The 23,690-nt window shown below is 40.5% G+C and overlaps 1 protein-coding gene across 1 annotated transcript; it reads left to right on the top strand.

Annotated features, from left to right (window-relative positions):
* The first annotated feature begins 1,146 nt into the window (after window positions 1–1,146).
* hhipl1 (HHIP-like 1) lies at window positions 1,147–12,921 on the top strand. The gene is made up of 9 exons (XM_034135346.1): window positions 1,147–1,437; window positions 6,414–7,060; window positions 7,126–7,269; window positions 7,490–7,818; window positions 8,526–8,652; window positions 9,597–9,742; window positions 9,849–9,930; window positions 10,974–11,056; window positions 11,167–12,921. Exons 1-9 carry the CDS (start codon window positions 1,147–1,149, stop codon window positions 11,724–11,726), a joined length of 2,409 nt encoding a protein of 802 aa, XP_033991237.1. The 3' UTR covers window positions 11,727–12,921.
* The last annotated feature ends 10,769 nt before the right edge of the window (window positions 12,922–23,690 follow it).

The following is a 23,690-nucleotide window of genomic DNA, read 5'->3' as shown; positions in this document are numbered from 1 at the left end:
ATGGCCGGCCGTGGCCCAACCCCACATTCCCCTGATAGGTGGAGAGTTGGCCCAATAGCCGTAGCGCCACTTCTGTGACGACATAGAAGTGTTCAAATCTGGATCAGTCTGTATCAGATCCGTTGCAGCCCCTTTTTTAGAGATTTGGGTATGGAGAAAAATAGAGAGGGTTGTGTTTTCTGACACTTGGTGAGTTCTCTGGAACACCGGGGACACATATTCATGTATAAAAGACGTACAAAAGTGCATTTTGCATGATAGGTCCCCTTTAAATAGGCTTATTTCAAACACAAGTCTGTGAAATAGGACAGCAGACATTTCTTACTATTTTCTCTCTTTTTTTCCTCTCTTTCTTTCTTTTAAATTCATGTATTTATTTATCCTGAGTGGCGTGCATTCACTGAAATATGTGCGCCTTATCAAATAGAGGGTGGACGAGGGCCTACTTTGCTTGGACACTTCTGTAGACTAATACATCAATTGACTTCTTAAATACATGAATCTCTCCTTCTTCCATGACTGACCAATACCTGCTGCAGTGTTCAAGACAAAAACATATATTGTTATTATTATAGAGACTGTTCTGGAGACAGTCAAATGAGGGCTAATGTCGCCATCTGCTGGGCTCAGGAGTAACTGCATGATTATTCAACATCAACATGTTGCAACAGATATCACTCCAAGACAAACATCTACAAAAACAGCAATGTCGTGCTTTGATTTAGCATCAAAAACTATAACTCTTGTCGATGTTATTACAATAATTTACTATTACTCTAGTCTATGCTGATTTTGGTGTTATTATTTATTATTTTTGGGATAATCTTGCTGTTATTAACTATAACTATTGTTGATTTCATTACCATCATTTACTTGTGTTATTAACTATGTCTCAAAGACGGTTTTGGTTTTATTACATTTTACTTTGAGATGATTTTGATTGTGTAACTATTACTCTAAATTAATATTGGCGATATTAACTCTTGCTGGTATTCGTGTTGGTATTATTCGACTCCCTCTCTGCCCATTTGTCCCGGGACAGCGCGAGTCACTGCGGGTCACGTTCCCCACGTCAGAGGACCACATAACGGGCAAAGTGCACACCGGAAGTCGCTTCATCTTGCAGAATCCTAACCGCAAGCCGTGATGAGGCAGTGTGTCCGGGTCCCGGGCGGGCTGGGGGTCCTGTGGGTCCTCACGGTGTGTGTCCTGGTGTTGTGTGTCGCACCTGCAGCCCCTCACCCCCAGTGTCTGGACTTCAAGCCCCCCTTCAGACCGCTGCGCGAGCTCCAGTTCTGCGTCATGTACAAGGAGTTCGGCTGTTGCGACTATGAGAAGGACCAGCAGCTGAGGGCCAAGTACTACCGGATCATGGATAACTTTGATTATTATGGATATGCCAACTGCGCTGGGTTCGTGCTGGAGATGATCTGCCAGGTAGGGCAAAGGTCTCCGTCCAGACCCTCTCCATCACCGCCTGTAGTACGAGCCAAGAGCAACACACACAGCAACACACACAAAAACACACACAGCAACACACACAGCAAGACACATAGCAACACACACAGCAACACACACAACACACTGACCCTCAGAGCTGTCACTGGGATAGGCTTTATGAATCATGAATTATTAAAACTACTTGAATTAGCATCAAACTATACTTAAAGTACAGACAGTAAAAGTAGTGATTGTGCAGATTGGTCCATTTCAGAATAATATATATGATATGTTTTATAATGATTGATCATGAAAGTGTTCTCAAAGCTGGTAAAGGTGCAGCTAGTTTGAATGACTTTGTATACTGCAGGGTAGCTTGTGAATTTACTCCAGGTGGAACTCAAGTCTGATTTAACACTTGATTATATTTCACATCAATCATCCACATCTGTAAAGTAACTAAAGGTATTAAATACATGTAGTGGAGTAAAAGTACACCATTTACCTCTGAATTGTAGTGGAGTAGAAGTACAAATTAGCTGACGTTGAAATACTTCATTAAAGTACTAGTCTCTCAAAATTGTACTTTATTAAATCCACTTAGTTACTTTCGACACTGCCATTAATAATACATAATGATATATTGGTTGATTTATATTCTGTCTGCAAAGTAGCTAGTAACTGAATGTGTTTACAAAAAATGTAGTGGAGTAGCATAACATGAACATACTCAGTACAAGTACCTCAAAAGTGTACTTAAGTATGTACTTGAGTAAATGAACCTCTGTACATTCCACCACTGACTAATAAATGCTTTATGAAACAGAACTTATTAAAACTATACCAATGAACTTGCTGGTAGTAGTGGTAAAACCATCCAGGATCCACAGAACATCAAATATGTTATTATTTTTAGCATATTTTAATGTGTTTCCTGTGAATCCTGGATGCTTTTACCACTGGAAATAATGATGTATGAAATAATGTATTGCTCTTTTTTATGTTGCAGTTGACATGCAAACTATAACCCTGTTATATGGTATATTGGAAGTTAGTGTCTTTAAGTTTCTGGTTCATGGATTGCTGGTCAGAAAAAGGGTTCCAATTATTCTTGGACGAAGTTCTTCCACTTTTTCAAGTCCATAATCATTTACGTAATGTTTGATTGCTTTTGTCAAGTGCCAGCTTCTTGAAAGGTGTTAGAGCAATGAATTGTAGGGACTATAAGATTTTCTAAAGTGTAATGTAACGATTAGTTTATTCCTTCAAAAGGGGGAGGGGAGTAGAGAAAATGGGTCACCACTTTCGGGACCAAAGTCTCTTTCATCCGCCTGCATCCCAAACCGAATCTTAAAGCTGCCATAACCAGTGGCGTTTTTATATGTACAAAAGTGGTGGGGCACAAAAAACTTAGATGTCTATATTAGGGCTGTCAAGTTAACGCGTTAATAACGCGTTAACGCAAAAAAAAATTAACGCCACTAATTATTTGAACGCGATTAACGCATGTGTATTTTTTGTCCTCCGCCGCCGTAGTTTCAGAGCGCATCGAGTGTAAAATACCATCGACAAGCTGATGCTGACAGCCTCGCTCCTGCCGCCCGCTTGTGGCAGACCACACTTCCACGCTCACCGGCAGGCCCGGACTGGCCATCGGGAGGACTGGGAGGGAGTGTGTATGTGTGGCGCGACTCGCGCGAGCGAGGCACACCTTACGTGTTGTTGTTGTTAGCATCTGGTGCTAGCTAGCTGCGCTAACGGATTTAAGGAGCTGTTTCAATGACATTTCGCCGACAACTGCGCCGAGCACTTGACTTTATGCAGGTAGCCAGACAGTGGGACATTGTACGAAAAGTCAGCACACTCAGCACGGATCGTACGCGCAACATGATTGCAGCGTCCAGGCAGCTCCCATTCGAGCATATATGCCTTGAGCTGCACATAGCTCCAACGATTCATCACAGTGTCTCCACACACACACACACACACACACACACACACACACACACACACACACACACACACACACACACACACACACACACACACACACACACACACACACACACACACACAGTATTATTGTATGAGAGAGGTTCCAGGTTGAATTGAGGCGAATATTTGTAATGTTCAGAGGTTGTTGTGTTTAATATTCATGAGAATATTTGTCATTGTTCATATGATAATAAACAAACATATAAAGCATATTTGTCCACTCATATGTTGATAAGAGTATTAAAAACTTGAAAGATATCCCTCTAAGGTACATTTAGAACAGATAAAAAATGTGCGATTAATTTGCGATTAATCGCGATTAACTATGGACAATCATGCGATTAATCGCGATTAAATATTTTAATCGACTGACAGCCCTAGTCTATATATAAGCTTCTGCAGTGACGTGCAGTGAGGTTCATGGCTGCTGAGGCACTGGCATTGACTCTTCAGGTTTACAAATATTATATTTTGACCTAAACCAAAATATAATATTATTTTCAAAAGCTTTTTTTGTCTGATGCTTCGATTAATTTTAAACGGACAGTTCAACAAAAGGATACCCAAAAAATGTAATTTTACCATTTAAATATTGAATTGTTCTCTCTTAGTAAGATCCCATTTTCAAAAAATTGCGGTCTTACCTTGACTTGAAGATGAAGTCCATTTGCCTATCCTTCTGGACAAAAATTTCTATAACTTTTTTGTAAAAGTCCTCCTTATCTTCTTGTAGTTTCAAAAGTCTATCATAAATCTAATCGATAGATTTATGATAAAAAAATTATAAAAGTAGGGTAGACATGTGGATATTATCCGGCTGAACAAAACGTGCATTTATCTAACAGGTACGTTTCCCACAGATCTTATTTACAGCTATTTTCTAAAATTCTATGGAGAAACCTCATTGCTTTTTTACAGCTTACTTCCTGGTTTTAGGACGCGTCACTGCAGCTCTCTCGTCTCCTCTTCAAGCACCACACTTTTCGCGGCACACGTACTTACAGCCAATCAGCTCTGAATGATGTGAGATGACGTATGGTGGGGATGGCAGCTCTGTGCCCCTTTGGTCTTTTTTTTTTTGCCACACACATTACATTGAAAATACTCTGAGCATGCGCAGTGTAGTTTTTACAGTCACCGTTCACTTTGACAGTGAGAGGGAGGGGCATGATCAGGTTTTGTCCCACATGGCTCAAAACGGCACTGTAGACACTAATTAGAAGAACACAGACTAAAACAGCAATGTACAGACGAATCAGATGATTAAACATGACCTTAAAATATATTTTATATATTTTTTTATTTCTTTTTTTGCATCTCTTTGCATTTTTTGTAATCATGTGTAATACTTTCTGCTGACACTAGGTGGGGCTGTGCCCCACCTGCCCCTAATGACCAGTCGCCACTGGCCATAACACTAAAGTAGGATTTATGAAACAGTTTAATCTTACAATAAATGTAGAACATAGGCTTCCTCTATTTGAAGTTCCCCGATGATCAGCAGTCACACAGAGGAGATGTCGAGAGGAAAGGCTTGGCCGCTCTGAAACCGCTGATTGAGCAACTTATTATGAGGCAGGTGTACCACTTATCTTATCATATGATATCATATATATACAATTAGTATTCCAGGCATCTCCTAATCTCACAACAGTCAGCCCCATGGGCTCCACCCTCTGTAGCCAACTTTAGAATTTGCATTTTTCAGAAATATGCCTTATTTACTACAGTGATCTGCAGGCATGAAACCACCAATTACATGATGTATCCTTTTAAATTAGGAGGCTTAATAATAATAATAATTAACTATTATTTTTCCCATCTAAAAAAACCAAAACTGTCTCTTTGAGTCTGACAAACACCATTGCTTTCTGCAACTTCTACATGACATACATGCATGCATAAGCGTGCACTTCCTGTCACCAGCTCATACAGTGTGCCATAAGTTAGTTGACAGTTATCTATCATATATTATTTTATATAATTTTATATAATTGTACGTTTCCTATGGCTTCTATCAACTCAAGAACCCATTCACACACATGCAAACACTGAGTGCCAAACTGTTCATTCTGTGATCTAATGCTCATTTACATTCTCACCAAGGGCTCAGCCTACAGGAGCAATCCGAGGGTTCACAAAGATACATGTACACGTGCCTCTACTTCTTCAGTCAAATGCAAATGTTTACTGGCCAAAAAACGAATCCTTTTATTTGCCTACGAAGATGTTTTATTCTAACAATTGATCAAAAGTCTTGTCAATGTGAACGGTGTTGAATCTTGGTGTTGAACTCAATATTATAATGCCAGGTAAAACTAACACTCTGCTGATGTTTTCTTTTAATGCCCATGTCTTTAATGTTCTAGTTTGCTCTCACTACTATCATCAACCATGTTTCAGCAGCCCTAACCTTAACCCACTGTTAACTACCTGCCTAGCAGCAAACAGCAAAGACAAAGAAAGAGACAAGCTGGTGAGCAGAGTGTGTATGAGGAGGTAATGAAGAACAAAACACAGCAGACCTCTACACCCTGCCGCTCTGTGACCGGATGAGTCTCACTCTCAGCTAAATGAGTTGTTTGAGAGTTTGGTAACCCACTTCCACGTCCTGGTACTTGGCTTTTAACTACACTTAATGAGGGCAGACCCTCCATGCAAATGTGCAGACAAGTGAAGGTGGGGAGGGTGTAGGGCCCGGATTGGAATTGGGCCTTACACTCACCAGGTGGCAGAAACATGACTTCAAGTGAAATGTGCTGGATGTGAAACTAGGTAACTGTGTTCTACCAAGTTCACAACTTCAACTTAAAATGTGTCGAGATAAAATATTGAGTCAGTTTATTTTGCAACCTTGCTATTGCAGGTTTAAGGACTACATAAGGTGTGACAGGTTTAACTCTAGATAAGATGTTGTGCTTTAGTCTGCCTCTTCATTGTCTCTTCTTCATCCCTCATCTCTCTTCCTTTCTGCGCAGGAATGCTCTCCATTTGCAGCTCATCTATTTGATGCTGAAGACCCCACCACCCCGATAAGGACCATCCCTGGCCTCTGTCCTGACTACTGCTCGCAATTTTGGAATAAGTGCAGGTCCACCATCCCTCTCCTGTCTGACGACCCACACATAGCTAAAGTCAAAGAAGACCAGACCCGTCTCTGCCGGTACCTGGAGCTGGACGACGCAGACTACTGCTACCCTCACCTCCTCAGCGACCAGAAGCTCACCCTGAACCTGGGCCGGGTCCAGTCAGACGTGGACGGGTGTCTGCAGCTGTGCCTGGAGGAAGTCGCAAATGGGCTGAGGAACCCGCTAGCGATGGTGCACGCCAACGATGGCACACACCGGTTCTTCGTGGCGGAGCAGGTGGGCTTGGTGTGGACCTACCTTCATGACCGATCCAAACTGGAGAAACCATTTTTGAACATTACCAAGGCAGTGTTAACGTCCTCATGGGAAGGAGACGAGAGGGGCTTTCTGGGTCTTACCTTCCACCCCAAGCACAAGTACAATAGGAAGCTTTATGTGTACTACTCAGTGGAGGTGGGTTTTGATGAGAGGATCAGGATCAGTGAGTTTCATGTGTCAGCCCATGACATGAATGTGGTGGATCATGCCTCTGAGCGGTAGGTAGGGACCAACACATGTCCTACACTTGGTCTATTCTTGTCTGATATCCACTTCCTTCCAGGGTTATTCTAGAGATCGACGAACCAGCATCCAACCACAATGGAGGGCAACTACTCTTTGCAGATGATGGCTACTTGTACGTTTTCACAGGCGATGGGGGAATGGCAGGAGATCCATTTGGGAAATATGGGAATGCCCAGAACAAGTAAGAATTACACAATGGTCCGCAAACTGAAACCCTCAAATGATCTTAAGTAACAATGAATGAACCACATTTCAGAAAACTCAGTAAAGACTCTTGCTCCTGATGTCAGATCTGATTTGATTCATCATTTATAATGTTTGTCTACTGTAGACTTATGAAGAGTAAATGCGCATTTCTCTGCATTTGGGATAAAATATGACTTTTTCCATATCTATTTTAGGTCGTCTCTATTGGGTAAAGTTCTCCGGATCGATGTGGATGACAATAACAGAGGTCCATTGTACAGAATTCCTCCAGATAACCCCTTTGTACATGATCGGGGGGCACGACCAGAGGTTTATGCTTACGGTGTGCGTAATATGTGGAGGTGTTCCGTGGACCGGGGGGACCCTCGGACCAAAGAGGGCAAAGGACGTATCTTCTGTGGGGATGTGGGCCAGAACAAGTTTGAAGAGATAGACATCATCGAGAAAGGTCGAAATTTCGGCTGGAGAGCCAAAGAGGGCTTCTCCTGCTATGATAAGAAGCTGTGTGCCAACAGCTCGCTAGGTAGGCCTGCTCCGGTCAGTCCAATGGTTTGGAAACATTATTATTCAAACAGTGGTCATGAACTCATCATTAGAACTTATCCAACTCGAACGGGTGTCAGAGGGACTTTGTGAAGGCACCAATTGACCATCGTCTACCCTAGGAAACCTCTTTTATTAAAACATCAATCAGTTTAACCTATGACGTGATTTATTTGCCATATTCTAGATTTGATTACCACTAGATTCAAGATTCATCGATTCAAAGGCTTTATTGTCATATGCTCAGTAGCTACAGTGTAGTTTGGGCAATGAAAGTCTTAAGTCCCAGGCTCCTCAAACAACATATATATATATTATGCAACATAATATATATAAGACGTTAAACAATAAAACAAATTTCAAAAACATAAAAACTAGTAACTTCTAGTCTACTTTAATAGTTAGAACTGCATTGTTCTTCTTCTTGATATTTACTATACTACTGTAATCATGGCAATTTAGTGTCATGACTGTTCATTTCCAATACTACTTGGACACTGAATATCTACAATCCAAAAGACTGAACAATTGATTTAATAAACACAAATATTCATATGTATTACTGCTGATAATACAAAATGAGGAATTGCCATTGATTTGAATTGGCTTCACTGTAAAGAGAAATGGCTAGCACAGACAAAGGAGAAACTCAGTAAAACAAATATTTAATTGTGGGTTTCTTCTCAGATGATGTCCTCCCTATTTATGCGTACCCTCACAAGATGGGCAAGTCGGTGACTGGGGGCTATGTTTACCGAGGCTGTGAATACCCTAACATGAACGGCATGTACATATTTGGAGACTTCATGAGCGGGTAAGCTTTATGTGATCAAAGGCATTTAATACGGGAGGACTGAAGCACTCTTTAATGCACCAGTAACTCTTACAATGAAAGAGGGAGTTTAGTTTGGGATCAAATGTACATTAAAGGGCCTTCAACATATGGTACTCAGGGATTGAGGTCAAATATCTGTTCCTTCGTGTCTTCGATATGTGTCCTTGATGGTTTTGCAACTGGAGCTACTGTGATGCAAGAACATATTCAGACTTGATCTTATGTTTCATTGTATCGTAAAAATCAAGTTCATGCTTTGGAAACTGATACACGTAAACACAGAGGTCTAAAGTAACTAAGTACATTTACTCAAGTACTGTACTTAAGTACCATTTTGAGAGATTTGTACTTTACTTGAGTATTTAAATGTGTTCTACTTTGTACTTCTACCCCACTACAATTCAGAGGTAAATGTTGTACTTTTCCTCCACTACATGTATTTAATACCTTTAGTTACTCTACAGATGTGGATGAATGATGTGAAATATAATCAAGTGTTAAATCAGACTTTAGTTCCACCTGGAGTAAATTCACAAGCTACCCTGCAGTATACAAAGTCATTCAAACTAGCTGCACCTTTACCAGGTTTGAGAACACTTTAATGATCAATCATTATAAAACATATCATATATATTATTCTGAAATGGACCAATGACTACTTTTACTGTCGCTACTTTAACTATATTTTGATGCCAATACTTTTGTACTTTTACTTGAGGAACATTTTGAATGCAGGACTTTTACTTGTAACAGAGTATTCCTACACTCTGGTACTTCTACTATTACTCAAGTGCAAGATCTGAGTACTTCTTCCACATCTGTGTAAACATAAAAGTAGAAGTTGGTATTACTTGGTACATGATTAAAAGCTCTCCCAACGCTCCATCAAAAGGTTTCACACACTCTCTTGTTTTCCTCCCCAGACGTTTGATGAGTTTGCAGGAAGACAGAAACACAGGGAAATGGAAGTACAATGAGGTCTGTATGGGGAAGGGCATGACCTGTGCCTTCCCTGGACTCATCAACAACTACCACCAGTACATCATCTCCTTCGCAGAGGATGAAGCTGGTAACGCATGAACACACAAACATCCTCAAACTCTAGCTGTCATTTGGAAAGGTCTTTACCTGTGGAATATGCTTTTGATGTAATAGTTTGTTGATCTTTCCATCAGGCGAGCTTTACTTCATGTCCACTGGAGTACCGAGCAATACATCACCTTCAGGAGTCGTCTATAAAGTGGTGGACCCCTCAAGGTGTGTACTACACACACTGTGTATAATGTACTGCTACTGTGCTGCAGTAAGATATTCCTGCCCTCTGTTAGACCCACTATGATGAAGTGTAATAAACATATGTTATGGTATATTAAAATATACACATTCCAAAGAACCACCACCCAATCCGTCAGACAATGTGATCTAACAGACTAGTGACTAGTAAGGTTCAGTCCATTGACAAGGGTGGTATGGAATAGTCCAAGCTGTGGCAGAAACAGGGTTTTTATACAGTGCTTAACATAATCATTACTTTTCTTCTTTCGCACTAGATTACCATGATTACAGTAAAACCGTGTGTCATGTGCAATAACTGCTCACTGTGCAGAGTATGGACAGTCCTAATACTGTTTCTGTGGAATGGATATGTAAGACACACATCTGTTCACAATTACAAACACAGGCATGTCATTCTTCTCTGTCGGCCCGAGGGATGTGCAGTACTGAGATCAAACTGGGCCTGGATGTAAGATTAGATCTGTGCTTTCTCAGGGTCTCAGTGCTGCTGAATGAGGAGGCTATATCCCTGTCTCCTTTTTGGTAGAGATGGGGAAATTAAAGCAGTGCTGGCTGAAATGTGAAAGCAGTAGAGTGGTGAAGGACTGAGTCCTAAAACCTGGGAATGAGTTAGCATTTTACGGCTCCCTTGTCTTGAAGAAGTTTTTTAACGTGTTTTAGATTTTTTACCTTTTTGTTCTACGACAAGAATCTCAGCCAATACCCCACTGGTGAATGTCAGAAACTTCTATGTGTCTTAAAAGCAGCGGTTGATAACAAGCGTCTAAATGAGACTACTAAAAGTCATCACGCCGAACATTAGCCGCCGTTAGCTTAGCCGTACTATGCCGTGAATTAGTTTGTTTATAGACTATTGTTAGCTTTTGACTTTTGGCTTTCAAATTAAGAAACATTTTTAACATTCATAATTTATCCTGCTGAAGAAACATATCATAAACGTTTGTAAGCCAAAGATCTTATTTTCATAATACAAACATTATCCGCTGTTTTTGGTTGTTTTTCAGACGCGCTCCACCGAGACAATGCCACTATGACCCTCTTCCTGTCAGAGTCAAAAGTAACCTCATCAAGTTTGTTCCTCAGGAAAGTGAGTCCACAGCCAAACACTACTGAATTATTCCAAACTAATTCAATCTGTGACATGAATCTGATTTTATTCATATTTGCTCTCATGTTTTTTTCATCATTCTCCATTAGCATTAACTGGTCTTGAACCACCTCACAAAGCCAAGCCTGAGCCAGAGCCCACAGATTCCTCCGACTGGCTCCAAGAGCTCATCGACCGTCTGGGACTGCCGGATGGTGCTACCCCCCCTTTGCCAACCACAATCACAACCACCAAACCCCCCAGGCGGAAAGGCAGACGCAGAAAAGGTCAAACCGGAACGGAGAGTGTCCCCGAGCTCCAGAATGGAATGGTGAGGCTGGTTGGGGACGAAAAAGGCCAGAGCGACCGTGGGAGGGTGGAGATCTACGTAAACGGGGAGTGGGGCACCGTGTGTGACGACCTGTGGACCATCAATAACGCTGAAGTGGTGTGCCGCCAACTGGGCTTCACACGGGCTCTGAAGGCGGCCAAGAACTCAGAGTTCGGGGAAGGGAAGGATCTGCGGATTCTTCTGGATGACGTTCAGTGTGACGGGACAGAGTCCGGTCTGCTGGACTGCCAACACGCCGGGGTGGGGACCAATAACTGTGCCCACTATGAAGACGCAGGGGTGATCTGTGGCACCTCGGACCACATTATAGAAGTCTAAATGTTTGTCTGCTATGAAATCCGAGCAACCATCATTAAACCTGTTGTTTTAAAAATCCATCCTAAATTTAATTCAATCAGGAGATCTTTTTTTAAAAGAATATTTGCATCATGTGCACAAGATGATAGAAATGTGAATGGTCTTTGGAGACGAGACCCCATTGTGATAAATGAGATATCATAAGGAGGAGGTCCTGCTGTAAGTAGATCAGGAACTCCCCACCTGTTGTCCTGACACTGGTGTTGATTTGATGAAGATCAGGGTATGATAAAGAACTGATTGTAGCTGAATTTGTGGGTTAATTGGCTGTTGGATATCATGGAAAAATGTAGTTGGTAACTAAAAAAGTGAACACCAATAATTATTCCGATGAAAAAGCCCACAAAAAATAACCACATAACTTTGAGCCATGTTATTTTCAGCAGCTATAATGGAGATTATGAGCCAAAATGTGCCTTATCTTGATGTCAGTCCAACACATTAGAAAGGGAAAGGGGGGAAATCGTGTAGATTACACTGCAACCACAATACATTATGCTCTGAATAAGGGGCATGGCACTTATTGTTCCCAGAACCCCAGAAGCAGGAAGTGATGTAGGTTTAGGGACAAGGCAGATCATCAAAGCATTCCAGAGGTTATTTATGAGGTAACCTAACACTTTGCAGGGGTGGGCTTTCCCTTTTTTTTTTACCTGCCAGTAGTGGTATCCATTCTTTTCTAAATGTTTATATAGTCGTTTATTTGTAATTGTCCATGACAGTGTTGAATGTTTCATCTAAACATGTGTGGCACCATCTCAGTGATTTGTTACGAAACATATTTGACAGTTAGTCTGAATGTCATATTTCCCAGTAAATTCCCACTGGATGAATGTATGGGTATGTTATGATGTCATCAATTTAGTATACGATACCTATACCTGGACCACATGTGTGTTAATCTTTCTCATATGTTTGCATTATCATTTTTGTCACTTGTATTGTCTATGTTGTAATTTTATTGTGTTATTAATGCTGTACACATGACAACTATTGTACGTCGCTCTCTCCGGCTTTTATAACATTTTCTTCTGTTAATTGTGGGGTTTCTTTGGGAGTTCTTCCTGCTGTACAGTCTGTAAAGCCCACTGAGACACATTTGTAATTTTTGATATTGAGCCATATTAATAAAAATTGATTGATTGTTTGAAATGAAGTTTGAGGAAGAGTTTATCCAATTCTATACACAATGTAATCAAAAGATGACCGATGGGCAAAAAAAACAAAGTGTTCTAATATCATGGAGCCTAGGTAAGCTCACATTATAGCCCCCCCCCCCCCCCTTCCTGGAGAGTTCAGAGTGCTGCTCTTTGGTCTGAAGTTGGGAGCTGCTGGGGCCTGGCAGCACATTTCAGCCTGGCTTACATAACCATTGTGCTGAGTTTGAACTGTAGCCTATAAAGCCGGCCAATTCTAAAGTTTTGCACCAAGTCTACAGTCAGTTCAAATACAAGCAGCTCTACACTGGCATCTTGTGGATATTAGCATAACTGAAATAAAAAAACTTAGCACACAAAGCAGAATAAAATAAGTGGTGCAGTGATAAGGGATTTGTGTAGAAAGTTAGCATCGCAAGGGCTCCCTTGACAGAAAGCAATGAGATTTTTCAATTGGATTTCGGAATATTGCAAAAATAATGTTGAAATATTTACACGTTTTGTTCAACAGCATTATTTCCTATTGACACCAATTTTATAATATTTGAAGCATAGATGCTATCGGCAGAAGTGAAAAGCTAACGTTACTCCGCTAAGCTAACGGCGGACTTGTGTTAGTAGTGATGATGTTAAGTGGTCTCATTTAATTACTTGTTAGCAAAAACAGTTTCAAATGACACATAGAAGCCTCAGACATTCACCAGTGGGGTAATTACTGACCGTGAAAATCTCTTCAGCTTGTGTTAACCACAGCCTTTCTTTTGGCCTCTAACCAAAACTCATACAAAAATCTGTTGAGTTCAAGATGAGACAACAGAATGTGCTTAAATGCCATCTAATTTCTGTGTTTTAGGACTCATTCATGCACCCCTTTATTCAGAATAGATATTTAAAAGTTCAATATGTCGACTGAATTTTTTATTCTCCTTTAAATTGTTAAAAAGTCCATGATAAATGAAGTCTAGAAAAAATTGTTAAAACCTTAAAATGATACCAGCCCCAAATCGTCCATGTTTGCAGGATGTGGAGGGGTGTAAATGACGGCCCTTTTATTCTCAGCAGTCACTTCTTGTTTGAGGAATGTGTCCTCTGTGTAGTCAACCCCATTGATATGCTGGGCAGCAAACCTCAGGAGCTGGAGCCAAGCTGAAGCCCCCAGCAGCCTGCCAATGTATGGCCCTCAGCCTGCTAATCTGTGGCCCTCAGCCTGCCAATGTGTGGCCCTCAGCCTGCCAATAGCACTTCAGTCTGCTTTATGCAGTCTGACATTAGCCCCCTGTGTGTCACAGTGTTCTTTATCTGACATTATATCTTTGGAAACTTAAAGGGGCAGTGTAACATATTTGGGGAGCAAAATTGGAACATGATCAGAATACTTTATTTATTCTGTCGGAAATGATATATCATCATCAATAAAACCATCCTAATTACTCATTATCAGCCCAAAAGTATTATACCACGATGAGAGAAGCTTAATTCCCTTGCTTTATGGTGTTACCCCAACTTATTACACATGGACATGACTGTGTTTTGTGTAGACAAAAAGAAAGGCATTGTTCAAATAGAATAAAGAAGCCCTTCTTTATTGACATAATGCAAGCAAAACCTGCATCACAGTCAGTATGTGGTACATCTTGCTACAGTTCTGGTGTCATGCCAGCAGGTGGCACTGTTGTCTTTTCAGAGTCAGAATCCGAATCAGATTACTTTTTTCCCGGGGGAAATCAGGTAAATGCTTTTGCCCAGTTTCTAATTTGAGTAGTGGAAGCACAATAATTCCATGTGTTTGCCGTTGGACAAAAGAAGTAACAGATGTTTTTAGACATGAATAATTAAGGTGCAGTCTCAGTGTCAGTCTGTCACCCAGATGGTCCACTAATTCATTCTCCACAAAGAGAAAAAGGACATGAAACCGTAATGAAATTGAATTATTTGAAGGCTTAACCCATAGACTGTATATATAAATGGACGTAGGGTCCGTGACGTCTCCCATAGGATTCTGCAGAGTTGCCGAGAAGCCCTTAGTAGGCGGAGTCGGCCACTAACGGCTCGACAGTGACGTCAGAGTTCCACTCCCGCCTGCTCCAAATAAGGGCAAAGAGGCGGAGCCGAGGCGGGACCTGCTGCCTCCGAGCTGGAAGTAACCATGGAAGTAACGGGCCGTCTCCACAGCAGCGTTAAAAAATCTTGAAACGCTTCTGCCCATTCATTTCCTCATATTCCAAAAAATGGAGGAGAAATTAGCGGTAGCGAATCAATCACCCGGTGCTTTATGACCTGACCTACCGGCATATAAACCGGAGGAGCCAGGCATGGAGGGAGGTGGCAGAGACAGTGGTAGGTTTTCGCCTGTTTTGGGGAGTTTATATCCAGTTTACTTCGGGCTTTTTTGCTTCGTATGTCGCGGGCGGGAGATTCATGTGATTGGTTGTTCGTGCCTTGCTCGCAAAAAATCCTCAAGCTTCAGATACGCCCACCTCCAAGATTTTTTTAACGCTGCTGTGTAGACGCACCGTAACAGAGCTAGCTCAAGCTACCAAGCTAAGCTAACATGCTCCCCATCTGCACACTGCCGTCGCATTGTACGTTTCTAAGGTAAACGGACATGAGACTATTCAGCAAAACTATAAATAATAATCTAAGTTGAGTTTTTAGCATAATACTTCAGAATCTTAAAATCCCTTAACGTTTGTATGCAATGTGCTAAATGCAACACTGGAATCAAGCAAATATTAATATGTTTGCATGACATTAGTTATTTATATTTTGCCATCACTTAATTATACGTTTAATACATTTAAGTTAAGCTAAGGTGCATGTGATAATAGCTAGTTAGTGCTCTTACCTGTGAGGCCTCCTCCAAACAGCATTATAACCAGACTGTATCATTAAAACTATAAGTACCAGTTCTAGATCCTTGACTTTAGACAAACAATTCAAAAGACAAAATGTATTTAAAGACCAATCTTTATTTGAAGCTGCCTCTTAACCTGAGATATTAGTTATACAGTAATAGTATTGACAATCTAAAAAAACTGAGCAACTCAACGGTTCACTTTTATATTTCTTATTGTCTAAAACATTTATTATTTTCATTTTTCCCCTCATATTCAGTGTGGAGTGTGGACGGATTGAGACAGCGTGGTGTCCAGAGAGCTGCAGAGACTTCAGAGAGAAACCTCCGTGTGATGGACGGATTGAGACAGCGTGGTGTCCAGAGAGCTGCAGAGACTTCAGGGAGAAACCTCCGTGTGATGGACGTCCTGTCTGTTGGTTTGGCCGGAGAGGACTGAGGGTCTTTCCTCTGCGAGGAGGACCAGGCCTGATGGAGGAGCCCATGCATAGCTGATACCACCTGATCAGGCCCAGTCTGTCACTTTATTTGACTAAATGTGTTTACTTATACATTTAATAGGTTTACACCTTCTGTCCATATGTGCTTTTTATTTAAAACATGTTTGATTAACTTTTGGTTCACATTTCAATAAATTGAATTTGTATTTGCACTCCTTTTGTCCATTATTCTTACTGAAAATGTTAGATTACACATTCACATCTGACTGAAGATTGGCCCCATTTATTTGTGACGTTGCAAACTCTGCGGTACAAGGCACATGTTGTGAAGCTCATAAAGTGAGGCAAATAGAAATAATCAGCTGATGGAGTGTAGATGTGGAAATAGGTGCATTCGATCAGCTGACTGTGTTTTCACAATAGAAAATAGTTTCTTAGTGAATGTCCTGTACTGGTCTTAACATCTCATAACATCAGCTTTTAATGTTCCTATTGGATGTTCTTCTTGACCCTCAGAGAAAGAGGAGAAAATGTTGAGTCGTGTCTTTCAGGCATGTCCTTTCCTAACAAAAATTACAGGAAACATAAAACATATTATTGCAGAACAAGTGTGTTATTTATGAAAGAGGTGTGTTTGTGTGTTTAGGGGCTGTAGATATAATTATTTTGTAATTGTAATGTTTTTTTTTATTTCAACAGTGAGCTACAAAGACAATCAGATTATGAATGAACAGTATGAAATTCATCAACATTGAAATGTATTTTATTATCAAAATAATATTTAACTGTTATCAAAACTTAGTGCAACTGTAGAAGCTTGCTCTGTTGTCTCACTGAATCACTTTTACCACGTTTTTTACAGACAATATTGAGAGATAAATAGCAGTTGTCACTATGCGTTAAATATCTTTGCCTTCAATACATTAAATTAGAAAGCTGACAAAGTCATATTGCTTGTTAACATCTAAATGTAACCCTTTGCATGGAAAAAACCCTCAACTTCACTGATGTGTAGGTGATCTAGTATTTAGTATTGTTTAATGGAATGTATATCAGTGTATTAAAGTCAATACTTCATTTATTTAAACCAATATCTTTCTTGATTCTTTGTACAGTATGAAAAAAGAGTATTTGTACCTGTGCTGAAGTTCACTGCTGTGAGGAGTCCAGTTCTGTCTCTCACTCTCTGGTCCAGCCTGTCTGCATCACCTGCACACTTTAAACAAACAGATATATATGTAAAGTACCATGTGTACAAACAATATAACTGATTATCTTCTGTTGAACATGTTGGATTGTGTATTGGCCGAGTCAGGGTCCTTTTTATTTTACTGTAACTTTGGAAGTTGTGTTACCAAAGCTTACTGTTTATTTGACACCAATTTGGTAATGCAATTAATAAAAACAGCAAGGTTTGGGTTCGTTCTTCAGATGACTGTGACGTTAACGTGTAAGCTCAATAATGAACTCCAGCTCAACCAACCATATTGTAATATCTAAGTAATCATCTTGAAATATGACATTAATAATTGTAATATACACACATCTTATTGTGAGGTTGATTTCACATACACTACTTCGACGTTAGCTTGTCTACATACTTGAGCATAGCCAATTTAAATTAACCTTAGCGATGCATACAGTTCCTACCTACATAATAAAATATCTCTCTAAGTTACAAGGATGACCTTATTTTATCAACCTCAAACAGAAGCCTTTTGTTCTCCAGTATTATCCCACTTAACGCTTAACACTTGTCTATTTCGTTTTAACCTTTATATATACGGTCTATGGTTTTAAGTTAACTTGGAGGCTACGATTAGCATCGTTAGCACCGATGTAGCTACCACTCGCTTACACGCTAACCCAAGCCTTAACATTCATTACGTAGCTGATTAAAATCATAAACACATAAGTACTCGAATTTCACTTACCGCAAAACGGCATTCATGCACCGTCTGTTTTAACCGCAGAGCGAGTCACAATAGTCCGATATATAAGCATGAAGAACAAACAAACACGGCCGGGGTCAAGTTGTGTTCCCTGGATGAACTGATCAGGCAGAGTCCCTGTAGCTTCACGGAGACGGAGCAGCTAGCAGAGAGACAAGAAGCTAACAGCAGCAGTCACTTGACAGAGCTGTCACTCAATGTGACCACGCCCTAATTTATGCAAAAACTTTAAGACCTAATATAAATAAAAGGGTCATGTTACAAAACAATTCACTCACAGATTCATAATCATGAAGGTGGAATCTAACTATATACATAATAATATTTATTGCAGCCAGGGCTAGAAACGTTTTTTTTCTGCTGTGAAATTGGGCATTTTAACATGGAAATTGCTCCTTTCTGCAGTCATCGCCTATCGGCCAATATATGAACTGCAGTTTGTGGCACTTCCGTATTGGCGTCCCGGCTCTTCCCCAGAGTTTGCCGCTTGGCTTAACCCCACATTTAGTACTGAAACACACGTCTGGCTGGTGTTTGAAGACAACTTGAGCTCTCCAGGATCTAAGAAAAACAGGCATGTTTTCAGCAGGACTCCGGAGTGTTTCTCTGTTAAGCTGGTGCTGTTTGTAAGGGTTTATCATCTTTCAACCCACTGAAGACCCTCTGATCCTTTAATTGAAGTGGATTTAAATGTTGTTTTTACCTCACACCGTGTAACAAACCTTGTGAGGTGTCTATGGCTCATGCATTATCTGATTTATGAATCTCTGATCAAAATCTTCTTAACAAAATAAGAAAGCTTTAGGCAGAGCAATCACAAAAGGAAAATCTAATTTCCAATGTCCATAGTTTCCTCCATCTGAAATTCAGTACTTTCTTTAAAGGTCACCTATCATGCTATTTTTAGGCAATAGCATAGGTTTCAGATATATACAAATATATAAAAAACATGTCTATGAAGAGTTTTGGTCAAAAAACCAAACAGATCACCCATTCTAGCCATGCCTCATATCCCTCTATTTCTCTTCCTGTTACAAAAGTGCTGATTCTGGGTATAAACAGGTCTCTCTTGAGAATGAGACCCTGTGTCTCAATGAGATTTCCACCTGTATAAATAAAGGAGATAAAAAATATTTTTAACTGAAAAAAATTAAATAAGAGGGGGCGGATCTTATGCCGGCTCATGCGGGACCTGGCAGACACCAACACACTCTCACTCCCTAACCCCTAGATTCCACCGGGTCCGTCTGCGCCGCGTTACGGCTGCGCCGCGGTTTTGGTCCGGCCTCCTCCGGCGTCATACCCTACCAGGCGCGTTTCAGAACCATTTCAGAAGCGGAGAGTCTTGCCTGCCGGCTCGCAGTTTTTGTTGATTTGGGCATATTTCCTGGACAGGCTACTTTGTACAGACAAAGTTAATAATAACTGTAATATTCCAGTTATAAACGACATGAATCAAAGATGTGTTGCTGTATTTTAGTGGTAAAAATAATTATTCTATATATATAATTTACACAGTGCCTGTAAACCGGAGGAGAACGCTGGCATTTCTCCTCCTACTTGAAAGACTACGGAGGGATAGGGTCTGCAAAATTAGTTTGTGTGTGTGTATATATATAGGTCTATATAGCTCTGAACGTTCCACTTCCTGCCTGCCCGACCTTACGTTACGGCTGCGCCGCGACAAAAATAGGATTCGATCCTAATTTTAGAAAAGCCCTGCGCCGAGCCGCTTCTGGGACGCGTCTGAGCCGTAACGCGCCGCGTGTGGTGGAATAGCACCCATTGACTAGAGTGGCCGCGATCACCTTGAGCACCGCGGCGCAGCCGTAACGCGTCTGTAACGCGCCGCAGACGGACCCGGTGGAATCTAGGGGTAAGCGTCCAGGAGCGACGCTTGGTCAGGGTCCCGTGGCGTCCAGTTGTGACGCGCCGAGGCTCCTTCAGCTTCATAAACGGACGCAAAGAGCTTTCAACTGATTGCAATGTATTCCCATCGGCGGCGGTATTTGACGCTTAGGGAAGCACGGCATTCGTTTGTGTCGGAGGCTGTTAAAGGCAATGTGAGCGTCCATTCCCATTGGATAACGGAGAATTGTACACCCGGAAGTAAGTATTCCCCTTACTGTATTGATTTGACAGTGATATCTCCACTACTCATCAACTCAAAAACACCAGATTATCCTTGTTAATTAAACGACATTGATAGGTTTTAGTGTGTGTACAATGCTTTTGTCACGTTTTCCCCTTCAATTCTGAGAAACAAGTCGTTTTCTATGAGTTTTGGATGGCCGAAGACATTACATTACCCACAATCCTCTGTAGCAACCATAGACTGTATAAAAAAATGAAATAATACATTATTCCGAGTGTGCTTGCTTTTCTCTTTGAAAGTCATCACATAACGGCATTGTAATACACGTTTCGGCTGCATTAAATATGACATATCTGCCGTAGTTAACTCTATGTATAGAGCCCTGATGACAAGACTTCTAGACAAACAGGAACTGCCGCCAAAACTGAAAACTTGACGTGGATCTTAAATATATAAGCAATTAAACAACATCTTACATTTCTTTTCACACAATACGTCTCCTTGCAGTATCAACACTAATTCGGCTGACTTTTATATTTGATCCAATTGGTAGATAGGCTGTATTTACGCCATAACGGTGCACAGCTGATAGAAAGGGCCACCTACTGGTTAAAGCACGTTATTGCATTTTATAATTTTATTATTAGATATTAATAGGATCCCTATAAAGTATATTCTTTACTCGTCGTTATTCTCTACTAATAGTTAATTAAAGACTGTATATAATGACTATTTTGCACATTCCATTCAAGATTTCAAGATTTTCTAAGGTTTATTGACATTAAAGACTGTATATAATGACTATTTTGCACATCCCTTTCAAGATTTCAAGATTTTCTAAGGTTTATTGACATATCATATTATACACAACTACGGTGTAGTTATGAAATGAATGAAAAACTTGGGTCGCAGGTTCCTCAACAGTGCATTACAAGACATCCATCAATATGTGTATACCTCCACCATTACATTGTCATATTCTGCACATTTATTATACTATCTACATACATCTTATAAGAGTATAATAGTAATACATGTGTATAATATCAGTTAAAATAAGTGCTTAAACATAGTTAACATTGCAGGAAAGCAATATATTAGACGTTAAGTACTTTGTCAGGCTTAATATTTATCTGTAGATACAAATTTCACTGTGTGTGCTGTGTGCTCTGCATGTGTGACCATCAGAGGGTTTCATCCCTCCATATTCATCTTCTATACCCCCAAAGCTTTTTTCTTATTCAAAAGAAGACCTTAACCTAAAGTATTCTTTAATGCTTAAATAAAGCCTTATTAGTTGGTCTGTTTTGCACATCCTCCTATTAATATCTAATAATAAAATTATAAAATGCAATAACGTGCTTTAACCAGTAGATGTCCCTTTCTATCAGCTGTGCACCGTTATGGCGTAAATACAGCCTATCTACCAATTGGATCAAATATAAAAATCAGCCGAATTAGTGTTGATACTGCAAGGAGACGTATTGTGTGAAAAGAAATGTAAGATGTTGTTTAATTGCTTATATATTTAAGATCCACGTCAAGTTTTCAGATTTGGCGGCAGTTCCTGTTTGTCTAGAAGTCTTGTCATCAGGGCTCTATACATAGAGTTAACTACGGCAGATATGTCATATTTAATGCAGCCGAAACGTGTATTACAATGCCGTTATGTGATGACTTTCAAAGAGAAAAGCAAGCACACTCGGAATAATGTATTATTTCTAATTTGTATACAGTCTATGGTTGCTACAGAGGATTGTGGGTAATGTCATGTCTTCGGCCATCCAAAACTCATAGAAAACGACTTGTTTCTCAGAATTGAAGGGGAAAACGTGACAAAAGCATTGTACACACACTAAAACCTATCAATGTCGTTTAATTAACAAGGATAATCTGGTGTTTTTGAGTTGATGAGTAGTGGAGATATCACTGTCAAATCAATACAGTAAGGGGAATACTTACTTCCGGGTGTACAATTCTCCGTTATCCAATGGGAATGGACGCTCACATTGCCTTTAACAGCCTCCGACACAAACGAATGCCGTGCTTCCCTAAGCGTGAAATACCGCCGCCGATGGGAATACATTGCAATCAGTTAAAAGCTCTTTGCGTCCGTTTATGAAGCTGAAGGAGCCTCGGCGCGTCACAACTGGACGCCACGGGACCCTGACCAAGCGTCGCTCCTGGACGCTTAGGGAGTGAGAGTGTGTTGCAGATACTGTCTAAAATTCTGCAGTGATGAAACACAAGGATTATTAGATCAAGGATTATTTCTGAAACAGTATGGAGCTCAAAGGCTTTCTCTCTTGCCGGTTATACCACAAGGTGAGTTCCTTTTTATTTCCTGCTTTTTCACACACATGCTCTCTCCAGTAGGCTACAGGTTAGCTCTTGAGTGTTAGCGATGCTTATGTAAACACCGACCATATTACGTCCAAAACAGTCGGGCATAGAGAGGCGAAGTCCCTCCCCTTCCGGTTGGACTCATTGGACCTTATTTCGGAAAAAGTATGTATTGAAGTCAATGGAGAGAGAAAGATTATCTTTCGATCCCGTTTGAATTGTGCCACGAATTACACATATGATGTTTGTCAATCTTAAATAATAATTTCCATGTCAAAAAAGTCAGTTTGTCGTAAAACTGTTGAAATATAAGACTATGAAAAATACGCAACTAGAAAGACTACAAATCCCAGAATCCCGGTCCCGCATGCTGGCTCTTACGGAACCGACTAACTCCCCTTTTGTACATGTACAGCTCTCAACATGCCCAGACTCTTTTAATACTTTTCGCCTCATTCTGAAAGAAAGAAGTGAAATGTGCCAACGTGACGGCCGTCTTGGTGTGTGGTGCGAGACGGGAGATGTAGTTCATTGAGCGGTTTCACACAAAAAAAGTGTTACTTCAGAGTTTTACGACACATTTTAATTTTTTTGACTTGTAAAATTATCTTTTAAATTGACAAACATCATATGTGTAATTCGTGGCACAATTCAAACGGGATCGAAAGATAATCTTTCTCTCCCCATTGACTTCAATGCATAACTTTTCCGAAATAAGGTCCCATGGAGGTCCACCGGAAAGGGGAGGGACTTCGCCTCTCTATAGAGTGCCACAGTGACTCGTCCTAAAACCCGGAAGTAAACTCCTTCCGGTTCCTTCGACAAAAAAGCAATGCAATTTCTCCATAGGATTTTGGAAAATAGCTCGTAATAAGATCTGTGGTTGACACACATTTAAGAGACGGATCACATTTTGTTCAGCCGGATAATATCCACATGTCTACCCTACTTTTATAATTTTCTAATCATAAATCTAGTCGCCAGAATCAAAATGCTAACGTTATGCTATAAACGAACTACAGCAGGGTCGCTGCTTCAACGTCACGCCAACTTAACCTCTTAAGCACGGCGGTCCCCCCATTGG

This window comes from Trematomus bernacchii, unplaced genomic scaffold (assembly GCF_902827165.1).
Source record: "Trematomus bernacchii unplaced genomic scaffold, fTreBer1.1, whole genome shotgun sequence".
NCBI classification, from domain to species: Eukaryota; Metazoa; Chordata; class Actinopteri; order Perciformes; family Nototheniidae; genus Trematomus; species Trematomus bernacchii.
This window is presented reverse-complemented; position numbering and strand designations above follow the sequence as displayed.